General features: G+C 45.0%; 1 protein-coding gene and 1 pseudogene across 2 annotated transcripts in view; one reads left to right on the top strand and one right to left on the bottom strand.

The window, feature by feature from the left end:
• Window positions 1–13,587, bottom strand: part of Mov10l1 (Mov10 like RISC complex RNA helicase 1) — a 62,767-nt gene extending 49,180 nt beyond the window's left edge. For both annotated transcript variants that reach the window (XM_021184119.2, XM_021184120.2), the window contains exons 1-6: window positions 13,444–13,587; window positions 10,838–11,022; window positions 7,920–8,082; window positions 2,579–2,691; window positions 1,724–1,908; window positions 539–679 (exon numbers count right to left, since the gene is read on the bottom strand). In XM_021184119.2, coding sequence (XP_021039778.1) covers window positions 539–679; window positions 1,724–1,908; window positions 2,579–2,691; window positions 7,920–8,082; window positions 10,838–11,022; window positions 13,444–13,540 — 884 coding nt within the window. In that variant the 5' untranslated portion in view covers window positions 13,541–13,587. The remainder of the gene's footprint in view (window positions 1–538; window positions 680–1,723; window positions 1,909–2,578; window positions 2,692–7,919; window positions 8,083–10,837; window positions 11,023–13,443) is intronic.
• Window positions 13,588–16,085: 2,498 nt separating this feature from the next.
• On the top strand, window positions 16,086–16,574 carry LOC110310974 (annotated as a pseudogene).
• The last annotated feature ends 23 nt before the right edge of the window (window positions 16,575–16,597 follow it).

The raw sequence follows: 16,597 nt of genomic DNA, 5'->3' as shown, positions 1-16,597 counted from the left end.
TGTGAGCCACCATGTGGTTGCTGGGATTTGAACTCTGGACCTTCGGAAGAGCAGTCGGGTGCTCTTACCCACTGAGCCATCTCACCAGCCCCAAGAGATCATGTTCTATGTCAGGACTTACAGTCAACCCAACCCACACAGTTCAGTGTTGCAAAGGGTCCCTGCGTGCACCTACAGTTTGAAGGATATGTGAGGGTTTAATTTGAAGAAAGTGAGAGATACTTTTGTTATGCAGAACAGCCTTGACCTTTCAGCAATTATCCTGCAGTGTGTGTGCAGGTGCATGCCTCAGGATGAGCTCATATAGGCTGGAGAATAGCTCAAGAGAGCCAGCTCTCTGCTTCCACCCTAGTGTGGGTTTGGGGGCTGACATGAGGTTTCCAGGCCTGCACAGTGACGGCCTTTACCAACTGAGACCGCTCATGAGTCAAGAGGTGGAATATTTTATAGACTTTCAGAGGGAAGATAAATAGACATCTAATTATTTCTACAGAGTGTCTTCAGTCACAGTTTACAAGCGACTCCAGGGCACACTCACTCTATCCAGATCACGATTGATTTGCTTTCTCCTTCCTTCAATGTTCCAAAACTGGTCATTCTTGTAACTTCAATGTCCCCTTTGTTTTTCAGTAAGAGGGTTCCATAGGGCTCCTGAGGGGCTTCACCAATAGTGGCATCTCTGCAGAAGACACCAGTGTCAAAGGGCGGAGGTGTGGCCTCCCTACAGCACTGCCATCTCTTCTCATCGTTCTCCTGCCTCCCTACAGCACCAACTGACTGATAACATGATGGAGGGCCCAGTAAGGGATTCTGCAAGTCCCACAATTTCTCAAGTCATCTCACAGAAGAGCATCACAAATCCCCCCAAAAGCTAATGGGACAAACAGTGGCATCTGACCTACTCCCTTAGGGACCTCACCGCTGAGATTTCTGCTCTCTATTGCCTCCCAGGCTACAAAGGACAGCTGCTGGAAGGAGGGAAGGAGACACACAGGGCTTTGCATTCAGAGATCTCCCAAACTTGTGTTTGAGATTTTTTTCTTTTGAGTACAGTTGAAGGCTATATGACTACATTTCCTTTACAGTGGGATTCAGGGACTCCTGGGGTAAGGTGTGCAGTGTTATGCCTAATGGGAGGCAGAGGCAGGTGGATGGCTATGAGTTTGAGGCCAGCCTGGTGTACACAGAATTTTAGTCCATCCAGAACTAGAGATTCTAGCTAGTTTGTTTCTAAAAACAAAGAGACTCTTGGAATTCTACCTTCACTCAACCACAAAGAGGATTTTTCTTAACCAGTAGATGCAGGGTCTGGAATGTCTACTGCTCTGGCTTTACTGTCAGTCACACATGCTAAAAGTGGCCTATCGGGATTCCACCCTTATGTCAGTATCACACCTAAGTAAAGTTTAAACCTCTCCCCACCTCTCTCTCATTCACGTGTATGTGTTTATACATGTTTTGGATCACATGGATGTCAGAGGACAACCTCTGGTAGTCCTCTCCTAATATGTCAGTTCTAGGGATTGAACTCAGGCTGTTAGCCTTGGCAGCAAGCACCTTTAAGTGCTGAGCCATCCTGTTAGCCTGGTGGTATGATCTAGTGGAACCAGAATTGTATACACAACCCGTGACTGACTGAAAAGGTAGACAGCACTTGACTACAACTCTTTAAAATATGCTTAAAACTGTCCCTTTTATTTCCAAAGAATTGTTTGGATACCACCTCTTCACAGGGGTCATGCACAGTGCTCTCCAGATGTAGCATGACTGGCTGCTCTCCACAACCACAGCATTGACAATGTCGTGTCTCCTCGGTATGTACCCTTCCGGCAGCTTCAAGGAGTCCAGGCTGAAGAAGATGCTGTCCTCTATCACCCCGTTCCTCCCACACAGGCTGGAAATGCAAACCTGCAAGTGCAGTGCTGGATATTGCTTCAAAGTGTATACGGATAAGAGGCACACTTCTCAACATTTGCCTCTCTGAATCTGAATAACCCAGGCTGGCCTTGGAAACCAGTAAGGTCCAGTACAACATGGATGCACAAGAGCCTGGAAGGGTTCAGGCTGAGTGAGAGGTTGGTGGTGGTGCCTGACATCTTTCCCCAGCATCTCTGCTATATCCAGTTCATGCATCCACCTCAACCCAGTGCAAAACCCAATGCTGCTATAACCCACGCCATCCCTAAATCATCAGCTGACAAGCTTGAGGGCCTCAATTTGTCACGTACACACTGTGTCCTAGAACATCTTTAACACATCCAGGGACATGCCGTCAGACCTTAGTTACAGAAGCTGCTGCTGCCTCTGCTTCCTTTCCTAAATGATTTTACTTTTTGTGTGGGGAGGCTTTGCCTGAATGTCTTTGTACTACATGCATGCAGGGTCCTGGGATACCAGAAGAGGGAGGGCAATGGATCCCCTGGAACTGGAGTTAGACAGATGTGAGCCACCACGTGGGTGCTAAGAATCAAATCTAGGTCCTCTGGAAAAACAGCCAGCGCTCTTCACCACTGAGCGACTGCTCCAGTCTCACCTCTACTTCCTTAAGGAAACAAGAAAGCATTCATCAGTGCATTACCTTGTCCACACGCTTGTACCTCAGAGGCTTCACAGAGATTGCCTCACTGCTCCATGTCCCTGGCCTGATCCAATACTCAGCCTCTACCCAGTCACCCTTGCATGGGTGGAAACCTGAAATGTCCAAAGAGAAAATTTCAATAGGACTCAAATGTGCAGTGCACGCTGAGCTTATGACACGCTCAAGTAATTTTCAGGCCAGCTTCCCTGATTTCTGTTTTAGGTACCAACCACTCTCCAGCTGCTAAAACACTGAATCTCAACCTTCCTAATACTGGGACCCTTTAATACAGTTCCTCATGTTGTGCTGACCCCCAATCATACAATTATTTCACTGATCCTTTGTAACTGTGATTCTGCCACAGTTATGAAGCATACTATGAATGTCTCACATGAGACCCCACAGGGGTTGTGACCCACAGGGTGAGCGCCACTGCTCGAAGAGAAGGGAAGAGAACCCAATATGGTCATTCATTCTTAAATCAGGCTTGTCATCTCAGACTTTCCCTCAGAATCTGTTTTCTTTATTTTGCCATATTAAAAGTAATTTTAACCAGGTGTCATGGTGCACACCTTAAATCCCAGCACTCAGAAGGCAGAGGTTAGCCTAACCTACACAGAGAGTTACAAACCAGAGCTACATAGTGAGATTCAGTCTCAGAAAACCAAAACCAGAATAAATACCCAAAGACCTGGGGCTTAGGAGAAAGCATATGCATGAGTTAAAATCCCAGAGTCCACATAAAAGCGATACGCATGGTAGGCTTGGGCTAAATTATCTCAAAAGAAATAAGTGAAAAGTGGACAGCAATTGAGGAAGACACCTGCTATCTAACCTATGGCCTTCATATGCACCCACAAAACAAAATGTACACACATCATGCTGGAGAGTATGTGCAGAAACTTGTGCTCAAGCACGGGTGCACATGTACACAGATGCACATGTGCACACACATCAGTGTGTCTTTCAAGTGTACTATGTTAGTGTTGAACTTTTCTTGTTATGACAACAAAGTGCCTGACAAGAGCTGCTTAGGAAAGGAGCTTTGGTGTTGCTCTGGGCACAATCCATGATGACCCAGAGTGTGTGGTGCAGAGAGCAGTCCTCACAGTGGTGGAAAGAGCACAACGCAGCTGGTCACTTTGCAGCCACAGTCAGGATCAGACTAGACAAAGACTGGGGGAAGCCCAGGCCATAGGCTGATGCCACCACATTTAAGGTGGATCTTCCCTCCTTGCTTAAATCTCTCTGGAAATAATTTCATGCCCAGAGATATCTCCTGTGATTCTAAATCCAGTCATGTTGATAGTGAATAGTAACCAAGTATACCGGTTGTCAACTTGACACCTAAAATCATAACAGTCCACCTCTGGCCCTCAAAAGCTCATGGTATTTCATAATGAAAAAAAAATCCCTAAGGTCAACACTCTTTAAAACTTAACCAGAGTCTCTACCAAGATCCAGGCATCCTCTTGAGTGTGAACCTCTATAATAACAACAAACAAAAATCAAGCTACATACTTCTAATATACAACGGACCCAGTACACATCCCTAATTCAAAAGGGAGATATGGAGGCACAGCAAAGAAAGATCCAGCCAAGCAACACTGAAACCCAGTAAGGCAAACACCAACTCTGCAGTTTATGTCTTGCATCTGAGATCTTACAATGGACTAATTTTGGTCTCCAACAGCCTTGGCATCCCTGCTCCTTTAGCTCTGCTGTCTATAGCTTGGGGCAGCTCTGCTCTATGTGTGGAGCTTCCCTTGTTGGACATACTAAGTTCTTCATTATGGAATTAGTCTTCACTATTTTATGCAATGATTTCTCAAGGCCTTCCTTCTTCCAGGAAATCTAACCTTGCCTTACACTTAGTGGCTTCCTGAACTTTGGTGCAAACCTCCCTAATAGCCCATTAAGAAAACCAGCACCATAAGGACAGCGCTGTCAAGTTCTGTTTCCAGTTTAAGATGTAGTTTGGTTCCCTTCTACCATAGCTTCTGTAGACCTTGATGGCTAGGGCCAGGGAAACACTGCAGGCAAACACTGCGGAGCACAGCACCTCTGCCATGGCCTTCTCGGTTCCACTCTCTCCTTTCACACTTTTGTTACGTGAAGTCTCGCCATCAGCGTCCCAGCGTCCCAGCACCAAGTCTGAGCTCCTCTTAATGCTGACATGTTTAAGAATTCGGCTGCTTTCTTGGCACTGTGGCATCGGTAACTTCAGCTACGCTCACACTCACTCTTCCTACTTTTTTGCTCTATCTCACTTAAATCCGAGTAAGAGGAGCAAACAGTGACCACGCCACAGCTGATGTGCACCGTATCTTGAAATGTCCTCCACCAAACAACTTAGTTCACTGCATTTAAAGTCAGTCTTACTCAAGCTTCGAGGATATAAGCAGGAAGCAGCTGAATTTGCTTGTAGGTGAACTCCCAGTACAGCCCTGAGTGCTTTCTGAAACGCTGTGAGCCAAGAGTAGGTGTTCCACTCCTGTCTTCCATGTTCCCAATAGCACGGCCCATTAAACTCATACAGTTCTCGGGCCTCTCTAGCCTCAAGCTCCAGACTCTTCCATACTTCTCCTGCACACAACTTCCAAACTCCTACGAACCTCACAGCCAGGCTCCTCACAGCATAGCCTTGCTTCTCAGTACTGTCTGTATTAGTTGCATTACTGCTTATCTTATCTTACTGCTGAGACAAAATACTTAACAAAACCAACTTACAAGGCAAGATTTTGGGGGTCTCAGTTTGAAGAGGGAGGGAAGGATGGCATTGAGAACACCTCTGTGGTGCTGGCTGGAATGTAAGGTGGCTGTTCACACCATGTCCACTCTCAGGAAGCAAAAAAAAGTGAGTTTCCACGCAGAGGTTGCCATCCTCTTTTCCTGTTTCATTCACTCTGGGCCCCGCCTGTGCGATGGTACGGCCCACACTCAGAGTGTGCCTCTTGGATGATTTTCAATTTAGCCAGGTTGACAATAAGTATTAACATCACAGAATGAACCTGCTATGTGCGTTGCTGACTTGAGCTTCATAAGTAAGTGTCAAATAAGCCAGGTGTGCTGGCACACGCCTTTAATCTTATCATTTGGGAGGCAGAGGAAGGCACATCTCTAAGTTCAAAGTCAGCCTGGTCTATATAGTAAGTTCCAGGTCAGTCAGGACTATATAGTGAGATTCTGCCTCAAAAAATGTTTATTATATCTTGAAATTAAGGGCCAATTTTCTAACAGTTTCTGAAATGATTCTTAATATAATTCTATTATTTTGTACTGTGTGTTTATGAAAAGCACCATCCTCAACATTGGTTATTATACTATCAAAATGCTGACCAAAAGCAGCTTAATTTTAACGTTAGCACCTCTTCTCAGATATGTACCAGCACAGAAAAAGTCACGTGGCCACCCCTAGCTGCATCTGAGTGACCCCCACAAGTTGTGGGCTCAGGGTATATGAACACATGCAGAGTTCCTTGCCCGCTCTCTCCTTACCACCCTCTGCTAACACTTTCTTTGAGCACCAGGAACAGGACTGGATGGGCCAAATGACCAGGCTGAGAGAGCAGAGAACAGGCAGGCATGGAGGAGCTGTACCAACTGTCTGCTTGGCAGGGCAAAGGACTCTGTCACTGGGATAGGGTCTGGAAGGCAGGAGGGGAATGAGAAGAGAGGGCAGATGTTGGTACAAGATTTTTAAAAATTTATTATTATTACTATCATTTTTTTAATGTAGATCAGGCAGGTTTTGAACTCAAGAGATCCTCCTGACTCTGATGTGGAATATATGTGGAGGTCAGAGGCCAACTCTGTAGACTCAGTTCTCTCTCCTGTCATCTGAATAAACAGTTCTAGGGCTAATACTCAGGTTGACAGTGTTGCATAATAATATACCCACTGAGCAATCTGGCCAGCCTTGGGTACAGGACTTAAAAGCAATAAAGGACCTCAGAATATCAGAAATAAGTGCTGAAGCATCAGTTACTGCCCTAACAACTGGCTGGCTGCATGTACGTGTGGGTAAAGTCACGATCGCTTATCCCTCTCCCAACCTTGTGGTTTTAGAGTATAAAATGAAACTATAAACTGGACCCGATGCCAAAGCCTTTCAGGAATTATTCTGGTTTCAGTGGACTGACAGTGTGTCCTGTCATACACTACCACTGGCGTCAGAGTGCTATTCCAGAAAGGTTTCCACAACGCAGTCAACAGTTACAGTGCGAAACACCTTCTGCTTTTTCTCTCTGGGGACATCTCCCATCAAGGTTGCCCTGGGAATGGCTTCTAGCTGGCATGGCTGAATGGTCTAGTCACAGGCAACCGTCTACCAGAACTGAGAGTTCCTTTGAAAAAATAGGTCTCAAAATCCCCAGTAGCCACCTGTCAACTTCATTTTGGCAACTAGAGGTTTGGGTCAGAGTAACAGAGGAGGCTTCCCGGTTGGCTGGCACCCAGGTTACAGGCAGCGGATGTTTATCTTCTGACATAGAGCCTAGTGCCACAGTCCAAAAGCAACCCCCGTGGTACCATTTCCATTCCCCTTCCTGTTTGCAGTGTGTACAGCATTTTGCCTGGAGGAAGAACTGACTCGCTGTTCTTGTCTCCAGTGACTAGCATAGGCTTCACCCCAGAGCAGGTAAACAGCAAACAGACCAAATTCAACTTAGCAAATGACATAAGCAAATTCTTTCTTTAAACATAAAAGTAAAATTTTAGTTTGGCTAGAAAGAAAATTTGGCATATAATCTTGGGAAAATGCAAGGTGATCCAAGTCTTACTTTAATACATGTGAAGTATCACAGAACTATTCTTAAACCAATGCTGTAGCTTAGACCTGTAATCAGATCAAGCACTCAAGAAACAGAAATAGGAAGGTCACTGCAAGTTCTAACCTGGCCTACAGTGTAAAATTCTGTCTTAACAAACAAAGGACATTTCCCAGTGGTTCTCAATCTGTGGGGCTTGACCCCCTTGGTAAACCTCTGTCTGCAAAAGTATTTTCATTACAATTCATAATAGTAGCAAAATTAGAGTTAAGAAGTAGCAATGAAATGAATTTTGTGGGTTTTGGGTCACCACAGCGTGAGGAACTGTATTAAAGGACTACAGCATTAGGAAGGTTGAGAACCACTGTCTTAGACAAACACACCATTCTTATATCAGCAACTTAATGATCAATCAATATGTTTGACAGATAAAAACAAAAAAGTATTGAAACAGTGACCTCCAATCCAAAGTCCACTCAACATGAAGAATCCTCGTGTGAGGCCAACACCTGGCAGCCACTCGAAAACATGACTCTTTCCATGACACGCGTAGGCAACTAAACTTAATTTACCTTCACACACACTCTCCAGAGAGAAGTATGTGGTCTGGTTGATATAGCCAGCACCTTCCAACATGGAAGTCACACAGCCAATCAGCACTCTGGGGCTGGAGTCTGAAAACCCTTTGCTAGAGTTTTTGCTATCATCTTCCCATTTGTCAGAGACAGCTTCTACCTGTAAGACAAAAGAATGGCTCTTTACACTGTTATAAACAAGAATAAAAACAGATTGTAGGCAATATCCCCATCCTAAATTGGGAAGTTCAAGACCAGGTATGGCAGTTGAATGGTGAATATTTGTTTTCTGATTCACAGTGAGTGCCTTCTGAAGGGGTTGAGTTTTTAAAGTTAGAAAGCACCTAGGACACAGAGGCTGGTGGGTCTCCATCAGAGGCCAGTCTGATTTATGTGAGAGTTCCAAGGCAACCAGGTCTACACAGTGATACCCTGTCTCAAAGAAAAAATCTTTTTGGTTTTTATTCATGTGTGTATGTGAATTAGAAGACAGTATCTAACTGCAGGAGTAAAAGGTGGCTGTAAGCCAGATGATGTGGATGCTGGGTCACACACAGGAGCAACAAGCATTCTTAACCACTGAGCCATCTCTCCAGCTCCTGAAGGGATCTTTAAGGGGCTCTCTGGCTTGTCCTTTAAAAGGGCATGAATCCTACTCCTGACCTCACCAGTAATTCCACCACCATGGGAGGCAGAATTGAACTAACATATTTTTGGACACAGAGCTGTATAGCAATCTCTTCTGATTCAATATGAAAACATTAGCAAACTGAACGTAACAGCATATTATAAGGAACATATACCACGAACAAATGCAGAAGTAGTTAAAAGTTTCAAATTCAGTCAACATATCACACTGATAGAATGAAATAGTCATGTATTTCCATTGACACATAAAAATCATTTGATAAAATTCAAACCTTCTAGAATAGGGAAGAAAGAAAGGATGGTATCTTTATATGGTATACTTGTATAAAAATATCTTTGGGCTTCAGAGATTGTTCAGTAGTTAAGAGCACTGACAGGTCTTTCAGAGGAGTTGGATTTAATCCCCAGCATCTACATAGCAACTAGCAGCCACCTGCAGCTCTCGTTCCATCTGTAGCTCTCTGATGCCTTCTTCTGGACTTCTCATGCACACACATGAAGCACACAGACACACTTGCAGGCAAGCACACACATGAAGCACAGACACACATGCAGGCAAAACACTTATACATACATATTTTTTAAAAAGTACTAAAAATATCTCTAATGTCATCATGAAAATTGTCACTATGTAATAAACAGATGCCACAATAATTTTATCTTAAAAGTTTCCAGGCTGGGCATGATGGCATCCACCTTTTATCTCCCCTGCCCCCCCAAACCCTCACAATGTTCAGACAGTCCTTTACAATATAAACATCAAAGTAGGAATACAAAGAGAAGTTTTCCAGCATAGTGAAGGCTGTAAGTGAAAAATCCATGGCTAACATCAACCCAAGGCTGAAAGTTGAAAAGCTCTCCTCTGCAGGTCAGGAAAGAGGCCAGGGTCCCAGTCTCCTCCCTTCATTCAACACTGTGCTCAAAGTCCTCAGCAGAGCAATTAGGTAAGAAACGGGAACCAAAGACATCCAAACTAGAAACTACTAAAACTGTCTTCATTCACAAATGGCTTGATCCTGTGTATAAGTTCCTAAATTTTACATTTTAAAACAGCCCCCAAATGGATAAACCTAATAACTGAATTTGGCAAGTATTAGGCATACAACAATTTGTTTTGTTTTTATGTGCTAGCAATAATGAATACAAAAAGGAAATTAAGCTTCTAAAACAATGTGGACATGGTTGTGCATAGGTTAAATCTGGCATTTGGGTGGCTAAGGCAGAAGACAGTGAGTCTCACGACTAGTTTAGTTTAGGCTATATAACAAGATTCTATTTTTCTAAAAAGAATATTTAATCAACCATCAAAGAGACAGATTAAAATAAAAAAAACTTAAGCATGTAGTGATATAAAATGAAACACTGTAACAAAGTCAAAGGCAATTGTGAGAGCTGGAGCAGTACCTCAGGGGCTGTGAGCTCCTGCAGGGACCATGTGGTTCAGAGTACAGATCCTAACATCCATGGAAAGGGGCCAACGCAACCTTACTAACTGCTAACTCAGTAGTAGTTTGATCATTTTAATTTAACCTATCAATTCTACCGCTAAGAATTTATAGTACTAGCTGGGCGTGGTGGTGCACACCTTTAGTCCCAGCACTTGGGAGGCAGAGGCAGGCGGATTTCTGAGTTCGAGGCCAGCCTGGTCTACAAAGTGAGCTCCAGGACAACCAGGACTATACAGAGAAACCCTGTCTCGAAAAAAAAAAAAAAAAAAAAAAAAAAAAGAAAGAAAGAAAGAAAGAACTTACAGTACTAAAGAACTAGTTTTATATGAAAGAGTAAATTACTGAATAGATGCCACTGGCCATCTTTGGTAGTCAGATAACAGAGTCCAGCTTTATACTTTTGTTTTTCTTCACCATGAAGCCCTGGCTGTCCTGGAACTCACTCTGTAGACCAGGTAGGTCTAGAAATCACAGAGATCTTGTGTGCTACCTCACTTGGCCAATCTTTATAATTGTACATAATGTTTTAAAAACACTAAAGAATAAAAAAAAAACCTATTCATGAATATACACCATAGCATAAACTTATAGGAAGACTTTACTTTTTGAATTACAATGTCTATGACTTGATCATTTACAATTATCATCATTTGTTTTGTTTTGTTTTTAAACCAGAAATCACTATAACGAATAAAATAAAGCCCCTTCTCCTCACTCACAGGCCGACTTCACTACGTTCTCCTCAGCTAGGCCATGACTGAGAAGCTAACAAATGTGGTGACTCAGGGTGAGGAGTGACTCCTTATAAATAGGACTTACTCTGATTGCTTTCAGTCCATTTGACACTTTGTTTTCTTCAACGACAGCAATGACTTCCTGTCCCACATTCAGAAGCACTTTACTCGTCACAACATCATTGGAAAAGTAGATCAGGTCGTCAATCATGCCATAGTCACTGCAGTATCTTGTCACAACGCCCTGCACCGTTTTCAACCTGGTGTCACCTGAGATAAGCGAGCACAGGGGGTGTATTAATAATAAATAAGCATCCCAGGGCCGGAGAGAACAGCAGAGTGCTCGCTGCTCCTCCAGAGGACCCAAGTTCAGTTCCCAGCAACCATGGGAGGGGCTCATAACCATCTATAGCGGCTGAGGATCTCACACCTTCCTCTGGCCTCTGCAGGTACCCCATATATGTGGTATATTCCTCTCTCCCCCTGCCTTTGTCTGTCTGTCTGTCTGTCTCTCTCTTACACACACACACACACACACACACACTAAATCTAAAAGGGGGGGGATCCCAAATCCCACTACCATTAAACTCCCCAGGAGGAAGGCAAAGTGTGGGCACTCATGGGGGACAGGAACCTAACAGCCTGGCCCAGAGACACTGCCACTAAGAGATGCTTAGAAGAGTGACTTTGAAACAAAAGCCTAGGTGCTGAGGGGCACAGGTAGTAAACATGGTGGGGAGAGCTTTGATTAGCAAGCCTGACTGGCTGGTTTGACTCTAGCTCTTCTACCATGTGTAGCCCTGAGGGTGGTAGCTATCTCTACATGACGACTGTTAGACAAATAAATAACTGTGCAACGGACACACAGACTTCTGAGGGGTGGGCACAGGCTAAGGGGCCCCAGACACTGTCAGGCTTAAACAGACACCGGAGGAGTCCTAGACATGTGCTATTTGCTGTTGTCACCATCAAAGCCACAGTCTTAGAAGGTTCCAAACACAACACTGGGGCATAGAAAAGTCTATCTACTCCAAGAAAGTATAGAAACTTGGTCATTCGGTGATCTTTCATGAACTGGGGCTCCAGATACCATCTTAAGAGTCCTCACTAAACCTTTCCTGTGACCTTTCTTTGGCAAACCTTCCTGTACTCTGATCACATTACTGTCTTAGTCAGAGTTTCTATTCTTGCACAAACATCATGACCAAGAAGCAAGTTGGGGAGGAAAGGGTTTATTCAGCTTACACTTCCACACCAAAGGAAGTCTGTACTGGAACTCAAGCAGGTCAGGAAGCAGGAGCTGATGCAGAGGCCATGGAGGGATGTTACTTACTGGCTTGCTTCCCCTGGCTTGCTCAGCTTGCTTTCTTATAGAACCCAAGGCCACCAGCCTGGGGATGGTACCACCCACAATGGGCTTTCTTCCCCTCTTGATCACTATGCCCCACAGCTGGATCTCATGGAGGCATTTCCTCAACTGAAGCTCTTTTCTCTATGATAACTCCAGCCTGTGTCAAGTTGACACACAAAATCAGCCAATACACATGACAGGACACCATAAAACTGGAGCTCAAGCTGTTGCAGAAAGCCACTATATATATTTTTTTTACAGTGGTTCTCAACCTTCCTAACGCAGTGACCCTTTAATATTGTTCCTAACGTTGTGGTAACCTCAACCATAAAATTATTTTTCTTGCTACTTCACGTCTGTAATTTTGCTATTCATAACTATTGCGAATCATAATGTAAATAGCTGATAGGTGACATCCCCCCCCTTACAGGGGCCGTGACCCACAGGTTGAGAACCTCCCCCTTTGGCTGTATGCCATTATTTTCTCCAGGTTATATTTTGTTACAGAAATCAGCACATCTAAATACAAAAGACCTTTTCATTACCATGCTGTGCTCAACAACTTCATTTTTTTTTAATGTTATTTTTAGCTTCTCTCAAAATTTTCACTCTTTTAGAGGATGGCGAAATCCAGGGAGCCACTAGCCCAAGTTCTCATGCAAAAGAAAAACTAGGAAGAAAGGCAGCGAGCATGGCCCTGAGCTCCGGGGAGGGGTAACCTGGTAACTCTGGAGTGAAACCCGAGCTCATGCTGAAAGTCACTGTTCTTGGCAATGGTTCTAACGCCGCGACCCTTTAATACAGCTCCTCCTTTTGTGGCGACCCCCACAACCCTAGACTTATTTTTTGTTGCTACTTCAGAAACGCCAGAACTGGAAGCCTGGGAATGATAAAGAATCCAAGGGGAATGACTTCATTGCTTTTGGAAAGGACAACTCCAAGTGGTAGAATGATGGTTTCCGGACCTCACTCATCCCACTGAGAGCTCGTGGGGACCAAAGCCAGGCAGAGAGCGGGCAGCGATGTCCAGTTGGTGCGTGTAGCACAAAATCACGCACAGTGAAGGAAAGGGACAATGAGGTAGCCATGGCACTGGCCCAAGAATAACAAGGCACCCGTGCAAAATCACGCACCCTTTTTTTTTTCTCTCTGAGAAAAACGACTAAGAGATACAGCCCGTTTGGGTTTGCGAAGGAAGGGAGGGCCAAGCCTAAGCTTCCAAAGGCCTGTTCTCGAACCACCGAAGGAAGGTGGGAGCGCCCGACCCGAGGGGGTCACAGCTTCGCCCCACCTCACAGGACTGCGGCGGGCTTCCAGCGGAGTGCTCCGTGCACCCTTACCTTCCGACAGCTCCCGCCCTGGTTGCCCGACCTCCTCCTCAGGGATGTCCTCCTTCCTCCAGAAGAAGGACACCAGCTTGGCAGCGAGGCGCAGCATGGTATCCACGCGGCGGATTCCACCTCCGTCCCAACTTCTTGCCCGCACGCCACAGCCCCGCCCACGGGCCAGCACGCATGCGCCTGTAGAAGCCAGCCAATGGGGTTCTTGGGTCTGCGCCTGCGCCTGCCTGTCATAGAACTCAGCCAATGGGGTCCCTGTGTATTCCACGAGGCTCGACCGTTAGCCATGAGAGGTTGGCGGTTAGCACGTGAGGGAGCATGGCGGTCCTCGTGCAAGAGATGAGAGGCCTGGCATGCGCAGTGTGTGGAAGAGAGGGTGGCGCTTTGTGCCGGATGACTGCAGCATGAAGCTGGGCCAGGCGTTTCTGCTCGATCCACTTAAGTACAAAGATAAAGAGTTTCACTACCCAGTGTGAACTTAGGAGCGGTTTCGTAGGATGGTCCCTCTATCCCAATATTCCCTACAGCTTTATTTGTTTGTTTGAGAAGGATGCTATGTACCTAGGCTATGAACTCATGATGTAGCCAAGGATGCTCTTGCATTCCTGATCCCCTGCCTCCATCTCCCAAGTTCAGAGGTTACAGACCCGTGCTATCACAATGCTTTAAGCTGGGCTAGAGGTCCAAAGCCTGGCAAACTTAATATCCCTACAACAAAACTACATCCCAAAATTTGGTTTTGTTGGCTCGCTGTTTTTAAGACAGCATTTACAAGCTATAGATTTCTCTTTAAATTTTGGTTAAGGTGCATTCTATACAATTTGAATCGCAATTTCATATTTGTCTTGTGGTTTGAGTTTTATTTTGCTGTCTCCCCACCCTAGTCCACACAGGCATGTTGTCAGTATACGATTATTTAGAGAGTTTCGGCTACTGATGTTAGTCAGTCTTAGAGAGTAAAATTTGGATGACTTCTGTTCTTAAAACTTGTCAGGGCCTAGTGACATGCACCTTTAATAGGACTTAGGAGGAAGAGGCAGGCAGATTTCTGTGACTTCCAGGTCAGTTTGGTCTTCATAGTTCTAGGCCTGCCAGGGCTACATAGTGAGAGGCTGTCTCAAAACAAAATAGAACACAAACCTTATCAAGGGTGTCCCCTACTTTGTTGATCTCCTGAATCTCCTTCACTGGATATGCTGTGTGTCATAAACAATATGTATTCTGTTGTGTTTGTTGGGGATCTGATTTAGTTCTAGCTTTGGTTTGTCTGTTTGTACATCATTGGCACTCTTCAATTAAATTGGGAGTAATGGCAGCATTGCTTAAACATTTAGAGGCTGTCATAAAACCTTCTCAAGTGTGTTACTCAGAATACACAGGAAAATAATACACAGGACCTGACTATTTATAGGGTTTGAGTCATCTTCAGAGATGCTGGCTAGGTACCCCAGACAGGCTTTCTATCACAGTATATGGTAGTCCTGGCTTTCAGGACTGTGCGTGGTTGCTACCAGCCTGAGCTGCTGCCTCGGATCGGCCTCTTCTACATTTCCAAGCAAATGCCTTACAGACATTGTAACTTCATATTTATAAGAAAACGTTGCTCCAAGACCGTCCTCTCTGACTGCCTAAATAGCCCTCCATACTGACAGCAAGTAGGATGGATTGGCTTCTCTATATCTATCTGGAATTGGATCTCTTCTCACCATTCTGGGTCACAATCTCCCCATTACCCCAGCCTGTTCTCCACCCAACACCAGAATGCCACCTTGACCAATTCCACCTCAAGGTCAAAGCCAAGTGGCTTCCATGCCTACAGGTGTCTGTACTTCAATGGCCTCTATATTCTACTTCCCAGAATCCTCAGCTCACCTTCCTTCAGCCATGCTCCTGAATGCTCTGGGGCTTTGACACCTCTGAGGCCTACCCTCTGTGCCTTTAGTTCCGCTGTCTCCCTGAAGTCTACACATCTCACACAGAGAAAGTCAAACGTATTGGCATATGGCACAGCGGAACACGCACACACAAAACCATGGCCTGTAAATATTCAGTGGGCAAAGGGAGAAAAGGCGGTTGTTTAAAGATTCTACTGAAGAACAGGGCATGCATGTTCTAGGAACCAGTATTGCAGCAGCAATCAAGACATAACACACAAGTCATTGTATGTCAGGAGTGAGGAGAGCTCGGAGAGTGGGCCCTCCTTCTCTGATTCAGAACAGCTTGCTTGTATTTCTTAACAGGAAACACTTTTGAAAGTCACAAAAGTGATGATGTATGCTAAACATTTCCCCCTCAAAAAAAAAACAAAAAAACCCCCAAAAAAACAAACAAACAAACCACAGAGCCAGATGGTGGTGGTGCATGCCTTTAATCCCAGCACTTGGGAGGCAGAGGCAGGCAGATCTCAGAGTTCAAAGCCAGCCTGGTCTACAGAGCAAGTTGCAAGACATTTAGGAATACACAGAAAAACCATGTCTTAAAAAAATGAAAGAAAAAAACCCAAACAAATAAACAACAAAAAGAGAGAGAAAGAAAACACAGGAGAGGGGTGGGGCGAGGTGTCTCGGCCCCGGAAACAGAAGTGAGTGGTTTGGTCAGGCGGCTTGAGCAGGTTTGGAGGATCTCACAGAGCTGTTTCCAAGATGATCGCCAAAGGACTTGGGTCGGAGCTGAAGGACAGTTGCGGAGCTCTCAGCCAGCAGGCCTTTCGAGAGCCATGATCTTCTCTGGAAAGGATTTTCTTGTGTGAAAAATGAACTTTTGCCCACTTACCCTCTTGAATTATCAGAAAAAAAATTCCAGCTCAACCAGGACAAGATGAACTTTTCCACCCTGAGGAGCATCCAGGGTCTGTTTGCTCCCCTGAAGTTACAGATGGAGTTTCTCCCGTTTCTCCCGAGCTCAGACCTCTCACTGGATATTTTGAGGGGCAACGATGAGACCATTGGTTTTTGAGGATATTCTTAATGATCCATCACAAAGTGAACTGATGGGCGAGCCCTACTTGATGGTGAAACATAAGCTGGGCTTGCTGTAATATGGGGGCCCGCGCAGGAAGGAACGATGGGTGTGCCCTGCATAGTTGCCTGCTACAGTCTGATGTTCATGGCATTAAAGTACTGATCGGATCGCTGGGCCATGCGGAAGCGTATGG

The sequence above is a fragment of the Mus caroli genome, chromosome 15 (genome assembly GCF_900094665.2).
Source record: "Mus caroli chromosome 15, CAROLI_EIJ_v1.1, whole genome shotgun sequence".
In the NCBI taxonomy this organism is placed as follows: Eukaryota; Metazoa; Chordata; class Mammalia; order Rodentia; family Muridae; genus Mus; species Mus caroli.
Note: the sequence above shows the minus strand (reverse complement) of the source record. Positions and strands in the feature narration are given on the sequence as shown.